This window comes from Dermacentor silvarum, chromosome 2 (assembly GCF_013339745.2).
Source record: "Dermacentor silvarum isolate Dsil-2018 chromosome 2, BIME_Dsil_1.4, whole genome shotgun sequence".
NCBI classification, from domain to species: Eukaryota; Metazoa; Arthropoda; class Arachnida; order Ixodida; family Ixodidae; genus Dermacentor; species Dermacentor silvarum.
The window spans coordinates 47,942,901-47,959,448 of record NC_051155.1 but is presented as its reverse complement, the minus strand read 5'-3'; the positions used below and the strand labels follow the sequence as shown (position 1 = coordinate 47,959,448).

General features: G+C 47.5%; 1 protein-coding gene across 1 annotated transcript in view; it reads right to left on the bottom strand.

The window, feature by feature from the left end:
* The window catches only part of LOC119441447 (uncharacterized), a 405,033-nt gene that overhangs the window by 894 nt on the left and 387,591 nt on the right, over window positions 1-16,548 (bottom strand). Inside the window, exons 4-6 of the mRNA XM_037706064.2 lie at window positions 8,159-8,308; window positions 6,369-6,568; window positions 656-877 (exon numbers count right to left, since the gene is read on the bottom strand). Of these exons, the coding sequence (XP_037561992.2) occupies window positions 656-877; window positions 6,369-6,556 (410 nt within the window). The 5' untranslated portion in view covers window positions 6,557-6,568; window positions 8,159-8,308. The remainder of the gene's footprint in view (window positions 1-655; window positions 878-6,368; window positions 6,569-8,158; window positions 8,309-16,548) is intronic.

The window sequence follows — 16,548 nt, the reverse complement described above, 5'->3', positions numbered from 1 at the left end:
ACCACGATTTCATTATGAGGCACGCCATAGTGGAGGACTCCGGAATAATTTGGACCCCCGGGAGTTCTTTAACGTGCACCTACCTCTAAGCACACGGGTGTTTTCGCATTTCGCCCCCATCGAAATGCAGCCGCCGTGGCCGGGATTCGATCCCGCGACCTTGTGCTTAGCAACCCAACACCATAGCCACTAAGCAACCACGGCGGGTGCTTATATGTATTCCATGTAAGTTACTGCCCTAAGTGTTAATAATTGCATTTTTACTTTTGTGTATAATGTTCGTGTGTTGAGTTTGCTGCAGCAGCAAGCAGCGCGAAGACTTCATGTCGAGTTAGAAGACTGCAAGCAAACAACGCATCTTCGAATTGATTGCCAGATTTTGTAACTGCTCAGGCAATACCAAAATCTGCTGCTTCCTCGATACGTGCAATAGAAAAATAATACTCGGCGAATGGACTAAATGCACTTTGCTATAGCATTTCAGCTGAAACGAGGTGCCTGAACACCGAGAGACATTTTAAAACTGAGACAGCCCGAGAGACGCGTACTCAAATAAAGGAGTGGAGGCCCTCCTCACTGCACGAGCCAAAAACTATCCTGTACACCTTCGGCGTATAGGTTGTAAGCGCATAACGACAGGATATCCGTGGCTTACGTTTCCACGGTTGCTGGCTCGTTGATCGATCTTCCGTCGTCCATTTTCCAGCGAAAAGTCAGTCCCGTTCCAGATATCAGCTCGGCTTCCAGCTCCACGGTTTCATCGAGTGGCACCAGAGGAAAGGACGCCGGCTTGCGTACCCTCAGCCTCAGACCGGAGACCGGTTCTTCCACAACGGCGACGGCAAAGCGAGTGACGCTGCCGGCTCGGTTCGTGCAGCTGCAATCAGGTAAAGTATTACAAAAAATTTAAAGGAATGCGACTTTGTCAAGCTAAGGACGCTAGAAAACTAATACTCTCGAGCGTTGGACTCTGGTAAACAAGGCGGTCATCTCAACAGAATGCTAAGCTAAAACAGCAACTATGGGAAAATGACGTCTGCCTATTCAGACATTCATTTCTGGAAAAATTTTCCAGTATCACTGAAACTGTCGTGATCATTTCCTGTATTCAAAGACACTCTTAAACCATCTCGTCTAGATGGCTAATTTTTGTTATTGCCTATTGAACCGTTTTTTTTTCTTTTCTATTCTTAGTTTCAGGAGATTGCATGTCTTAAATTACTCGGAATTGTCTTAAACACTTCTTTTTGCTGTTTGCATGCGTATTTTATTCGTCCGTATAAATTTGTTTATATTTATTACCGAGTTCCTTATTCCTTTTCAATATATTGTTTTCTCGCGTTGTTGAGCTACGCTGACTTGATCAATCTTATAATTGTTCGTTTATGTATTAATTTCACGTTTTAATGTTGACTTTGCAGTTTGTACTTCTTCACTATTTTACTAAATAACGAGGGTCAGTTTACAGTCGTTGATGTAGCCCCGTTGTACGTATGTGGTTTTTGTTATTGCATTCTATTGTAAACCGTTTTAACTAAATTTCTAATGAAAGGCAGGGAGGTTCTATTACCCTTAGTTTCCACATCGCCGGCAACAGATCTTGCATGTCAGTTATAGACGGTCACTAGTCCTCGCAGCAAGCTGTGTCATGGTAAGACACGGTCTTCTTCTGAGAACGTTGCAGAGGTTGCTGTTGAAGAGATGCATGCGTAGGTGTTTTAGTCTTCGCATTACACTCCGTATCAGCCATTCCAATCAAACACGTTGTTTGCAACACCCAATAAGCGGCACAGCATTGTTTTATTTCGAGGAAGTACCATAGATGGGTCGAGAGAATGCAACCAATGTTGGGCGAATTCCGTTGTTCCTTTTCAAGTTTAGCTTGCTTATTGTTTTCTCGCTCCTTCGTGTGCTTTTGTTGATGTCGTTGCGGTGATACGCTGACTCGGCAGTGTCTTAAACACTTCTTTTTGCTGTTTGCATGCGTATTTTATTCGTCCGTATAAATTTGTTTATATTTATTACCGAGTTCCTTATTCCTTTTCAATATATTGTTTTCTCGCGTTGTTGAGCTACGCTGACTTGATCAATCTTATAATTGTTCGTTTATGTATTAATTTCACGTTTTAATGTTGACTTTGCAGTTTGTACTTCTTCACTATTTTACTAAATAACCGAGGGTCCAGTTTACAGTCGTTGACTGTAGCCCCGTTGTCACGTATGTGGTTAGGCTACCTTGCTTTTAACTTTTCAGTGAATGTAATACACATTCTGATTGTAAATGTTCCATTAGATAGGATGTGATTATAACTAAATTGTAACACTTTGTAGTATAAGGTAGTTGATAGTGATTGACGTCCCGTGCGACACAGGGTCTTCAAGATACGCCGCAGGGGAGACCGCCTTGGGTGCTTTACCGTGAGCCCAAAGCTCGGTACAAAAGCGTGTTCGCAGGACATCGCAAGTGGAACGCGGCCAACAAAGATAGGATTCGAACCCGCGACTTCGTGCTAAGCAGCAAAAGGCAGCCACTGAGCCAGCCCCACGCAACTCGGCTAGCAGTGTTTTTGTCGTGTGTCATTATTTCGCTTTGTCCGCGACCTCTTACGTCGTGTTCTCTTTTTGTCATAACTGTGCACCAACTCACGCTATCATCGTAATCATCATCATCATCAGCCTATCTATATTTATGTCCACTGCAGGACGAAGGCCTCTCCCTGTGATCTCGAATTACCCCTGTCCTTGCGCCAGCTGACTCCAGCCTGCACCTGCAAATTCCCTAACTTCATCACCCCGCCTAGTTTCCTGCCGTCCTCGATTGCGCTTCCCTTCTCTTGGTATCCATTCTGTAACCCTAATGGTCCACCGGTTATCCATCCTACGCATTACATGGCCTGCCCAGCTCCATTTTTTTCCGTTTAATGTCAACTAAAATATCGGTTATTCCCGTTTGTTCTCTGATCCACACCGCTCTCTTCCTGTTTCTTAACGTTAGGCCTAACATTTTTCTTTCCATCGATCTTTGTGCGGTCCTTAACTTAATATAGCACTCACGCTATATTATTGCCTAAAGGAGGCCACCAAAGCTCCCCCCTTTAATATCGGCCCCGCAAAAAAGAAGAAAAAAAAAAACGAAAAAAGAAATGAGAGAGAGAGAAACAAAACACTGATCTGCATACGGCTGCGATAGTGTGACAGGAATATCAATTATATATTTAATTTGATCGTCCGCAATCTCGCTTACATAAGCATCGGTGTCGGCTGCCCCACAACCAGTGTAAGATGGGTTACGTATTTCAGGGAACAGAAAACAATGTGATACGCTTACATTACGACCAGGCCGCCATTTCAGATCAAAGGATCGCTCAAATGCGCATGTAATTGCATGGCAGCTCTGTAAGAAATATGGATTTTATAATACGCCAGCCTACCTATTTACGAAACTCGGCAGATTGCCTGGGACTCGAGTGGCTAAACTCGGCGTCAAATTGCCGTCTCGACATCGGGCTGACGTGCTGCACGGAATACGTAACGTTTATATTTGGCCGCAGGTGTGCACAGTTTAGTGCGTTCGCCTACGCTTCGCCGCTGGAAAGACTAGTTCACGGCCTACCGAGTGATGTGACAGCCAGCGGGCAAGCGGCGAGAAAGTGAGTGTGCACCGCAGCTATGTTGTTCTACCGCGACACGTGTCAAATAGAAGCTGGATTTGCTGTGTCCATCAGTTCCCTCGTCTTTTTTTTTTTCTTCTTCTTCTTTCCCCAGATTACGCCGTTGTTGCTTTGCGGTCGTCGTCGTCAGGTCACATTCTCAGCCTACCAATACGGTGAAGAAACACTTGAATTTGTTCTACTTCGGCGGCTGCTGCGTATGGCGCGGCCGCGCGCGGGCCCTATCTCGAAAGCGATCAGCGTTTGGTACCGAGTCTAGGTGCGCGGAGGGCTCAAAGCTTCGTTTGCGCTGTGTTCTCGACGCCTAGTTCACGTTGAAGCCAGAGGCAGCACGAAGGTCAATTCGCTCGCTGCTTCAGCCGCGCTTTCTCACTCCAGCGTTTTGACAGCGAGTTTCCGCGGTCATCGAGTGAGATGTGCTCATGTTTGCTTGTGCGCGAGCGCGCGACACCATGCATGTTAATTTAGTTAATAAGCGAATGTTGAAGTTTATACGGCCGATAAAACTACTATCCTTACTTAGTATAGCTGTCTACTAATTTGCTATCGCAATAGATGCTTCGCCTTTAGGTTGGAACTCCGACTTTTTCTTTATTATTTAATTATTTAATTATTTATTTATTTGTTTATTTTTTGTTTTCTTGTTCATTTATTCATTTATTTATGCATTCATTCATTTATCAGAGTAATCACAGTGTCTTTATGGCATTACACTTTACAGTGTGTGTGTGTGTGCGCGCGCCCGGGGGAGGGGGGGGGGGTGCCGAGGAGAAAGATAGGTAAGAAGACAAGCAGGTGAATCAAGACACAGATCAAGACTAACATTAGCAGCCTAAAACATTTTAACAACCATAAATCACGCTCGAAAACAAGAAAATAAACAAACATAAATAAACAATACTGTGCACAGCATACCGTAAGACGAATAGAAGGAAGAAAATGCATTACAAAGAAGAAAATAGACTATGCAAACGTCTACCTATAATGACAAGGATGAAAAAAAAAAAAACACCGCGTTCGAGGTGATAACGACGACTGCCTGCGGCAAACTATTCCAATCGTGGATTGTTCTCGAAAAAAAAAAAAAACCGTCGGGAAAAATATTTGTTCTGCACCTTATCTCTTTAACGTTGACCGTGTGATCCATACGCCAGGATACATAATCGGGCCTGAGTAGGAAATTTTCGCGATTATTACCAGTCTGGAATTAAACTATCTTATACAAAATTTTAATCGAAGTTTCTTCTGGCGTTCATGTAGTGTCTCCAAGCTGATGCTTTCCCTAGCACTACAGAAGCTAAAATGTATATAGAGTAATTAGCAAATATGAATCTCAGAGCCTGATTTTGGCTTCTATCCAACTTGTCTACCTTAATTTTCAAGCAGGGATCGCAAACACAGCAAGCTTACTCAAGTATAGGTGTTACGTTTTATTCGTCTAGTAGTTATTCGTCTAGTAGTTATTCGTCTAGTAGTTATAGTTATTATATTATTCGTCTAGTAGTTATTTAGTATTCAATGGAAACATTTTTGCAGTTTTACGCAAGTGTCCTAGTATGCGAGAAGCCTTACGTGTTATGTAATCAATGTGACGGCGACGAGTAAAGTCGATAGGTTATGTATACGCCAAGCTATTAGCAGTATGTCGCTTATGAGATAGTTGATTCTTTAATGTCGTAGGCGTAATTGTGCGGGGTCCTCTTTCTTGTAAAGAATACGTGAACGGTTGCCGTCAAATTTTATTGGTCATTCCCCAAATATCGCAATAAACAAAAGAGGTTCGAAAACCGAAACCTGGGGAAACGTAACTTGATGCAACACCATTCAACAGAACCCTTTGACGTGACAAGTTCAAGTATTCGGCCATCCATTTAATCAAATCATTGTTTATATTATACGTTCTTAATGTCACCGGTCATTCCCCGAATATCGCACCTATAAGAAACCTTGTTCATATCATTTTGCAGTGCAACGCATTCATTCGAATAATTATTGACACGATACAACACGTGGTCAGCTGCGAATAACATTATATGAGATGGTACGCCATTACTTATGTCGTTCATGCACAATGAAAACAAAAGGGGTCTGAAAACCGAAGCCTGGGGAAACCTCACTTGATGCAACACCATTCAACACAACCCCCTGACGTGTCAAGTTCAAGTATTCGGCCGCCCATTTAATGACATCATTGTTTATATTATACCTTCTTATCTTCTCAAGTAGTAGTGAACTAGAAACAACATTAAACTTGAAATCTAAGAATAGACAGTTGATCGAGTGACCTTTGCCTAAGACCTTTGATAAATCATGTACGAACTCTGCCAGCTGTGTTATGCAAGAAAAACCGCTACGGCAACCATGTTGTTCAGGGCTTAGAAATGAAAACTGATCTAATGGTGCATGATATTACTAAAAATGGTGTGTTCAAAGCGTTAGCACGAAGCACTTGTTAAGGATATGGGACGGTAATCCAAGACCGAATCAAGTCCGTCCGTCTGTATAGTCTATACCTGACAGGCGATAGAACACAATCGACGAAACCGGAGCGATGCCGCACAATATAAGATCGCTACAAGGAGGAAATGACTAAAGTTTAAACGATTCCCTCACACTTGAGGACCACAAAATAAAGAAAAGAAAAATGAGAGAAAAAGCCTACGCGAGTACAGCGAGCATTTCTCGCAAGTGACTGACCTGAGAGTGACGTGGAATGAGCCAGTGGTGGCGTAAAGGCGGCTGAAGCGAACAGTCCACGTGTCGTGCCTCGTGGTCCATCGCTTCTGGGCGCCGTCGTGGAAGACAGCGCGCACGAACAGCGGACCAGTGCCGGACACGGACGCGCTGAACACGCTGCTGTCGCCGAACGCCGCGGGTGACGCCATGAAACGGAGCACCTGCACAACGGGGGTGGCGGGTGGATCCGTGAGGATCATTTGCGAGCTCGCGTAAAAGGACGAGCCGTCACGGCGCACGTCTGCGGGTCAGCCACGCCTGCTATTGATGAGCAATGCAACTGAGCGTTGCTGAGGCGCTACAAAAGTATTCAAAATGCAAGAAGATGACGCGGTCCAGTCCGATGCGCGCAGGCATCCGCGAGACAAACTATAGTTACGCATCCACTGCAGTGGATTATACAAGCATGGGTGTAAACAAAGGGAACGGCATTATAAAATGGGTATTTCAGGCCGGAATAAGGAGGCGCAAAAACAAGATAAGAGAGGTACGGTAGTGAGGTCACCCAAACCAGCGTTCCTTGCTGTCGTACATAAGGAGTAGGATTAAGGACATAGAAACAGGAAAAGCGGCAACGAGAGAGGAGTGCTCGCTCATAACAGGGTGCCGGTATTACTCAATTACGGCGACCCATTAAAAGCCGGACTTGAAGTTTCCTCGCCTAAATTTTCGCGCGATACTTAGATGACTTCAATAGGAGCAGCACAAGTCCCCAACGAACTAGCAATATGCTCTTTAAAGAAGCAAAGAAATGAGACGAGTTTGCCGTGGAAGAGCTCGCAGTCGTCTGCCGGTAAATTACCCCGGCTCGTTCGCAACAACAAAATTACTGCAGTCTGCCAGCAGACCAAGTAGTTACGCTGCAATAGTAGGGATGGCATGTAAAGCTACGGAACGTGCACGAAATGTTGCCTAATGAAAATGGAGATCAAAGGAGAATGCATTAGGCGATTCTGGAGGGTGACGGCGATTCCATTACGCGGGTAGCTGATGGATCGTTAGTATTAGGTTGGCAACGCAGAAACGACGGCGGGTAGGGGCTCGAGCTGCGGGAGATTTTAAGCCCGTGCGAAGAAACTCACGCGAGCTTCGCGCAATAAAGGTGCGTATAGATTTTCATGAAGCTACACGTTGCATGACACTTCGTGAACACCTTTAATGAGTGCATGCGTAATCGTCGGAGCAGGCGCAATTTGCGCGTCTGTGTGGTTAAGGTGTGTATCATCTCATTTATTAGCGAGACCATAGAGTCATTTCTCTTTCGTATTACTATGAGCTCCATTAATCACGGTGTCTAAAACGATGCCGCTTTGTTTGTTTGTACGTTTGTTTGTTTGCGTGACTACGCTGTAGCTCTTCATTAGTTTCCTGCCCTTTCCCGGTTCATCCACGAACATCAGTCAGGGCTCTTCACTCATCGTGATCAACCTACAGCCAGTCAGCGATTCAACCAGCCTATTAAATCAACCATGAATCAACCCTTCAATATTGCTTACTCGATTGGTGGACTGAGTGAGTAGTACGAATAAATATTGATTGACATATGCCTGATCACAGTAGGCACACTCCCCTTCGCTGTGGCGTATAAAGCACGTGTATAAGAATTCATGCTTAGCACTCATCACACCCAAAGTGCGATTGTTTGTGAGGATGTCGTTTCGGTGTGGGATGTTGCACGCTTTCAGAAGACAATACAGAGCTGGCAGATGGGATGTGGGGAGCAGCAAGTAGGGGGCAGGCAATGAGCCAACCTGTGCACATCGCAGCAGAGTAACGTTGGTGGAGGCGCGTAGCTGAGAACGCCGTCGTCCTCGCCCGGCGACAGGGTAGCCTGGCCACGCCGACACCGTCAGCAGCACAGAGCCGGTCGTGTTGCCGAGACCGAGCGGAGGCCAGGAGAACTGCGAAGAGAAGAGAAAAGAAAGAAAGCGGCGTGCGTGAGGACGAGAGGCAAAGCACTAGCATCGACGACAACTGCACCCCTTCTCAGCGACAAGTTATGGCTGAACTGGGGACGCTGAAGATATTCAAGAAACTAATAAGCATTATGGAAACTGGGAAAAGAACACACACACACATCGGTAAGGGAAAGCAAAAATTATCGCCGAGGAAACGAGCGAGCTCTGTGGCACCGGGACGCCGTCGAGAACGCGACCGTGGCGCGGGCCGAGCGACAAACACGAGACGTGACTGCACTGACAAGGCCCGCGCACTACGACCACCGCCAACCACCACGACCGCTCGACGCGCTCGCGCGCTTATTCAAAATGGCTGCCCCGGCGAAACGGCGGCGAAAGAAATAACACGGCGCCCCTCGCACATAACCAAAGCGACGTGACGGGGATGTGTAGTCGCCGCGGGCTCGCACGCATTGCCAGTCCCCTCGTAGACGTATTAAAAGAGAAATAATAATAAAAAAAAAAAACAAGAAAGCTGTCGCTCTCGGGGTTTCGCGTACCGCGCAGGCTCCCATAGTCTTCATCTCACATCCACAACTCTGCGCGCTTGTCTCCGGCGCCAAGCAAGCTCCAGTTCACCCCCCCCCCCCCCCCCCTCCCCTCCCTCCCCTCCACGACTTGGGATCCAGGCTGTGTGCGCGAGCGCTTCCAGCTAGGCATTCCGGCCGCATCACGCCGCGGGCCTCGAACGCAAGGCACGACCACGCCGCCGGCACCGTCGACGCCGGGAACAGAGACGACGACGCTACCGAGTGCTTGTCGTCGACTGCTGGAACGGAGGAAGGGGGGAAACGCCCAGACGTCGCAGTCGCGTAGTCAACGTCGCGCCGTTTCGATTAAATGCGAGAGAGCCACGTCCAATCTATGCCGCGGCCCTGAGCCAGCCGCGCTCCGTCTCACGCTTCCCTTCCCTCCTCGAGGCTCGCGAGTTTTGCTTAGGACGCAACGCGCGTCTCGGTGGTGCAGACCCGCGGATGCCGTACTGGCGAGAGCGACCGCCTGCCTCTCCGAACTTGTGTATATAGGAACGACGAGACGGGAGCGAATGTGGGAACGTGCATATGCGGCGCTTCTGCCGTGTCACGCACTGTAAAATAATTTAAAAGACTTCACCGTATTTCGCGAATCGCGCAGGAAGTGAACCTTTTCGTATATATATATAATATATATATATATATAATATATATATATCAACAAGAAGAAAGGGAACCGAGGGGCCTGATTTTTATTAATCGTATCATGAGAAGCCAACAAACAATGACACCAAAGACAACATATGGGAAATTACTTTTTCATCCATTTTCATTTCCATTAATTTATCATTTCTTCAATTCAATCAGGAAGTACAAGTAATTTTCCATATGTTGTCCTCGGTCTCATTGTTTGTTTGCTTCTGATAATATATATATTATATCTAATATATATATATATATATATATATATATATTATGTGTGTGTGTGTGTGTTGGTGTGTGTGTGTGTGTGTTGTGTGTGTGTGTGTGTGTGTGTGTGTGTGTGTGTGTGTGTGTGTGTGTGTGTGTGTGTGTGTGTGTGTGTGTGTGTGTGTGTGTGTGTGTGTGTGTGTGTGTGTGTGGGCTGCCACGCCGCGAAATCGTACAAATGCATAGAGGCCCGCTTCGTACAGATGCTGCAGGAGCGACTTGTGAATTGCGTTGACCATTAGCCAATGCTCATAGTTGCGAGGTCGGTCTTTTCCGAACAGCCCCGAATGAGTTTTCGCGGACAGTCTTAATGCGGCGCGTAGATTCTGCGCATCTGCTGTAGGCGCAAGAGGGGAATGATTGGGACACTGGGCAGGCTCTTCCAATGGTAGGACCCAGGTGTTAATCGCAGGCGTAAAAGGTACCTCGGACCGAAGTTTACCGAGACACTTCCTCCGTTTACGAAAGAATGCGAGGAAGGAATCGCGCACGCGGATTGCACAAGCAAATGTATCGCAGGGCAGTGCATACATTGCAGGCGTATGTATTTCTTGCGTATTTAATTTCGTACGAAATGTAATGGCGCGTGAGGCTCAGACCAGAGCTGTCCAAGAGGTAGAACCGTGGCTTGCGCTAGGCATGTAGAATAGGCAAGTCCTGTTCTAATTAAAGATAGCACTTGGATATTCGTTTAATCTGTAAGTCTAAATTATGGAAAGCACTGCCCCAAAAAGTGATGACGATGGAGGGCACTCCGTCGCATAAGCCGCTCTTGCACAAGCTATCTCAGCGCACACTGCACCGTCAGTAACCGAATACGATGTGGCAAGTGGGCAAAGACATGTCTGAGGCCTGTGAGAAAGAAAGAAACTGGTAGTATGTTTGTCGCGCTAGCGTGGAGGTTTTGCGGACAGCCAAACGAAGCGAAATTAAAACGGTCTGTAGAAAGGCTAATATAATAAATTATTCACGGCGCTCTGAGGCTTGTAACTATTTTTTCTAGGGTTTAGAGCTCTAGGACCTCCATTTAACGCCGAATAACGAGTAGCCGAAATTATCACGTCAGTACGCCTTCAAATGCTGCTAATAAGAAAAACTAGGCAATTACCGGAGAGAAAGAGAATAAACATCTCTATTATGTAAATGCGGCTTTGGAGAGGCTACCTCATTCCAGAATGCCTTGAGCTCGGGCCGCGTCCTGGGTCCTCGCAATCAGCCGTTGCTGATCTGCGAGGTCGGAGCTGGCCATGCAAGGCTCTCTCCCAAAGCTCGTTGGTGTGGTAAGTCTTCGGAGGATTGAGTGATGCCTTTATGCAACCCCCTACTATGTGCCTGAGGGACCCGGGCTCCGCGCAGAAGCGGCATTGCGGAGAGAATTGTGTAGGGGCTATGAGGTGGTTTCTGGTTGGGTGGGGGAAGGTATTAACCTGTAGAGCTCGGAGGAATCATTCCTGCTCTCTAGGTAGTGACTTGTGGGGGGTGGGGGTACATATGTTCTGCTGGTTAGCTTGTAGTGTTGTGTGATGTCTTGGTACGAGACTAGAGGGTGCATGCGCCCGGGTTGCTTTAGCGGTATATACTACTCACTTATAACAAAGCTAGCCGAAGGGCTAGCAAAGATAACAAAGTTAGCCGTTAATAAATACGAGGTACAGCTTTTAGCTAATAAACGACTACTTAGCGCGCCAAACGTACAGCACAGAATATGCGCGTCCAAAGACCAGCTCTCTTTCCAACCTTTCTTGCTTTCTCTTTCTTATTTTCTTGCCAAAGCTTTCGGTGCTCTAATGCGAATAGCACCCGCGTATTATGCCAGCCTGAAAACGAAATTTCAGTGCCCTGCTGTCAGAAGCACTTGCGTCTTAGCCGCTCCATAAGGCTCGGGCACACTGCAGCAAAACCACCCTTAACGGGTCCCAACACGTGCGTTTCGTTATTATATTATTTTTCTTTCTCTTCCTCCTCCTCCTCCTCCTCCTCCCCCCCCCCCCCCCCCCCCGATTCGCCATACGCTTCTCTGACCTAGAAGTCTGTGTCGCGGCGAAGGTTGAAGAGCCCTAGCCGAAGTGTTCCGTCCAAATACGCCTCTGCTCCTATGCAAATAGGTTCAAGATTGTGGCACGACTTGTCGCACAAAGAAAAAAAGAAATCTTCGCGTGGACTCGCCCCGTCGTGAACCTCTCCGGTTGCCAAAGAGGGCAGAGCAAATTCACTTTCTTCGGAAACGAAGTTTTTCTATTTTTTTTTGTAATGAATGTGTTTTCTTTTGTTTGCGTTTGGCAGAAGCAATGTTTGCGCGCTGCTAGATTTCTTTGCAACGTCCCAAACTGAAACACGAATTACCAGCCGCGGCAGCTTAGTAGCTACGGTGTTGCGCTGCTGAGCTAGAGGTCGCGGGTTCAACCGCGGCCGCATCGTCCGCATTTCGATGGGGGCGAAATGCGGAAAAAAAATCACCAGCCCTTCCCCTGTCGAGAAAATGGAAGTAAGCGAAGCTTGTGGTGTGTGTATATACCTTCGTAAGGATAACGTTCGGAAGCCCTCGCCTCGGGATACTCTGCTCTTCGCTGAGGCGGGCCTCGGCTTCGAAAGCCCTCACGCCAGAATCGGCACGTCGACGACGAGCCCTTTCCCGAGCGAGTTCACGCCGGCGTTCATTAAACGCAGCTTGCTCCTTTGCAGAGCGCACCACGCGTGGCCTTCCCATCTGTTCGCCGAAACTGATCTGAGGCGAGGGAAGCTCGGAGGAGCGCGCGCCAACCCGCTTTGCTTCCATGTCCCTAGGGCCTCGCTACACACCAAACGAACCTGATTGAGTCGCGCGCGTGCCACGTGATCCGCGTGTTCTTTCTTCTTTCTGTCTTCCTTCCTTCCTTCCTTCCTTCCTTCCTTCCTTCCTTCCTTCCTTCTTTCTTCCTTCCTTTCTTTCTTTCTTTTTCTTCCTTCCTTTCTTTCTTTATTTATTTCTTTCTTGTCCCTCGTATGGGCCATTGAGCTTGGACCCTTTCTGCACTATCATCAGGATCGGCCCATTATTCCGCGCGACACCACCACCCACACTTGTGAGCCTATAAAGCTTCGCTTAAAAACGGTCGTGTATTTAGAGTTAGGTGCACCTTAAAGAACCCCGGGTGGTCAAAGTTAATCCCCCACTACGGCGTGCGTAATTATCAAAAAGAATGGCAGTTTTGCCCATAATGCAAAGCAATGACGCGACACTATATAGCGCATAATTAAGCGCAGTAAGTCTTACACTTCTCCGTGCGTTATGGGTTGGTTCGCTTTTCTACTTAAAGCGCACCAGCTGGCCAAATTATTCATGACCCCTTCAATATACTGCGTCTTTCACAGTTAGTGTACTATGACCCATCAAGAAATCGGTTAAGGAGATGCGAACCTGAATATTTCAGAAAAAGGTACGCACGACCCGAAAACGATGCGCCCTCCATTATTTATTTGCTTTGTTTTCTTTGAATGAAGGGTGCTCAAGCTTAGCATCCTCCCTCCTAGCAAGACACGCCGCCTCTGACACTTGATATTTGCGTTCTCTTGCTTCGAGCGCCCCGTTGTCGAATTAAGTGTTCCGAGGTAGACGTCCACTTCGTGCAATAAACCACAAGTAAATGCTTCCTTGGAAAAAAATATAATAATAATACGAAGAAGAAGAAAAGGAAGAGAAAGAAGAAAACAACAGCGGACGTAATTTAGAAGATAAACTTGTCAGTCCGGCAAGTCTTCCTACAGCAAGACGACAATTTAGGAGTAGGTAGGGTAGCAGAAGGCGATCTTCGTAAGAGAAAACAGAAACAAACGATAGACGCAACTGGCATAAGGTATATAGCTGCTTGCAGCAGCATTCGAAGATGCAAATTTGTCGTTACAACTTCTACTCACGCTAATCCAGCGTAAAACGCCTACTAATACATTAAGGAACGCTCCTGCAAAGAGTCTATAATGCTCTGCAGTTGCGCTCTCCTCGCGCGCGTATGTACTCAGCGCCTGTAAAATGTGATAACTGTTGCAGTGAGGCCGCCACTCATGTTAAGTCACTCCATCATGAGAGCGGGTGCGAAAGAGCGAGCAGCAGCAACAAAAACGACGAATAAAAAATGCTGGAGAAACGCAGCGCCGAAACTAACACTGCAGTGTAAGATAGCGCACGCGAGCTTTCCGCAGAGCCGCCGCTTTCGGCTTTAACGTTGACTCGCTCTGAAGAGTGAGAGAGAGAGAGAGGGCGATGCAGCACAGTGCTTTTTGTGCTCGCACGCATCCCGCCACGCAGGGAGTCATCATCAATTCAAATCTAGCCTAGATCGTGCAAAGGCCACTCAACGAGCCCCACGAGCAGCTTACAGCGCCGTGCGCGCGCACGTGTTGGCTTTCCGCGTCCCTCCGACGCGTGGGGCACGCGCATGTTCTAAAGTGTATTTGCACGCAACAACGAACTCCGAGGGGAAAGAAAATAAAGCGAGGCATACGCTATTTTCCGGCTCGAGATTTTGGAGGCTGCGAGCATTAAAAATAAAGCGCGGGAAACCCGGCGACCCGTCCTTCTGCATCATCCGTCATCGTCAGGCGCGACAGAATGATCCAGCGTATGCGCCGGGTTACGGGCGAGGCGACGACGACCATGTATACGCCGGCAACATCAAATGTTCCGGCGCGAAACGCCGCGGGCACGCCGGCTGCATATTCGTACGAGGGCTCAAACCTCTTGCCCACCTTTGAACTGCACCTCTTACTGAACCCCGCACCACCCTTTCCCCATCATGCCCTCCTAGTGAAATGGGGAGCAAATAAGAATGACACGCCGACGAGATGAGCAGGCTACACGAGAAAGAATAGTAAAAATAATGATGATAATAAAAACGGCGCCTGTTTTATTCTAAGCGCACAGGCAGGCGATCACGAGAATATAGGGGCGAATAGTAATTTTTGAGACCGAAACGAATACGGGTCAAATCGGGACAGAAGCGGATCGAATCGAATATAGCATATTTTTCGAATAGTTTCGAAAGTAATGAATAGCCGTTATCAAAATTAACATAGAACGATGTTCACATCCCAGCATTCATAAAGTTGCAAGTTTCTGTCATTATATATAGTACGTTATGCACAACTGAATCATTAGGAGAAGACAAGTAGTTTCTTCGCATGCACAGGGCTCTTCAGAAAGCGCGAATGATCGCTGTATAGGCTGTGAAGTATGTCTACCTAAGCGCGTAGCCTGCTCCACTAGGCAAGTTCTCACGTTTTATGTCTATACTATACGCCCTATTGCGACTCGGGGTTGGGGACGAGAGACTGAGTCTTGAAGCAGGCGAAGAGGAGACGAAAGCTTTATACAGTATGTACAAATATGTACAGATATAGCAGGAATAGCAGGTAATAGCTGGTAATAGCTGCCATTAGCTGGGGATAGCTGGTCAAAGCAGTGAGAGCTGGTAAGAGCGCACCAGACCGACGGGGCGGCCGGTGGCGACTCTCTCTTTTAACAATGGGCCGGTTCCTCCTTAAATCCCCTTGGCGGCGGCTCCTCGTCGACAGGAGGAAGATGGGACGGTTGCTGACGTCACTCGCGTCGCATTGTGTCGTCGCGTCCCCCTGGCGACTCGTCGACAGGACCCCGAGGGACGGGTGGCGATGATGGCCGGGGCTGCTTGCACGTCGGCAGGACACAGACGGGGCAGTTGCCGAGGTCCCCCCCGCGCCGTATTGTGTCGCCGCCTCCCGTTGGCGACTAGTCGGCAGGACCCAGAGGGACGGGTGGCGATGATGGCAGGTGCTATGGCACAACAGCACCCCCGCCGCCAGACAATGCATCCAGAGGTCGAGCTGTCCGACGCAGCTCGGAAGAATGGATGCGCCGGTTGGGCGACGTCTAGGATGGTCTGGAGGTATCGGCTCTGCCGCTTTTCCCGCCGGTGGTCTTTTCTGCTGCTCGGTCCTGATAATGTCCACTGGAACGACCGAGAATCAACAACGCCAAACCACTCCGGCCAAAGCAAGCACCCTCCGAATGCTCCCCAAACCGCCAGACCAAAATCATCGAACAAAGCATTTTTCGAGATCTGGCTACGCTAGACAAAACAAAACAAAACAACAACAACAAAAAAATCCCGAACAACACGAGGCACGTATCGGAGAGTGAAATTCGAAATACGGACCTCTTTTTTTTTTATTGTCAATGCGCGAGTCTTAATCAAATCAGAATTGCGTCGCAAGCGATTCTCAACTGTAATGCGGGCGGGTTGGCAAAGATCAAGGTTGCCGAAGATGACTTAATTTTGCCTCCGAAAGCCGTGACGCAAAGGCTGAACGCCGCTAATGTTTGCGCTTGGGCGCCACTTCCCAAAAGCGCGGAATGACATCTGACGACTGTAAATGCCAACCGAAAGAGCCCGCCGCTTAGTGTTGTCTAAATGCACTCGGCGAAACGAGTACCACATTTTTAAAGCACAGAAGCGGTTCTAACAAAAAATAAACTCACGCGAACGACATAAAAACAAAGGTGAATCAAAATTATATACTGGCACTTACAACTAACGCGTAGAATACAAAAACCAAGTCATAATCGAAATTAAGAATTTAGGCTTTTCCTAACCTAGATATACGAACAATAACAAACAAATGAAAACACTGACGTTTTCTCTACCTGAGAGTTCAGGAATGAGGCCTCAGTAAATTAATGATCAACAAACTAAAACATGTCGGTGTCTCGCGAAAAGAAAGGACCAAAGC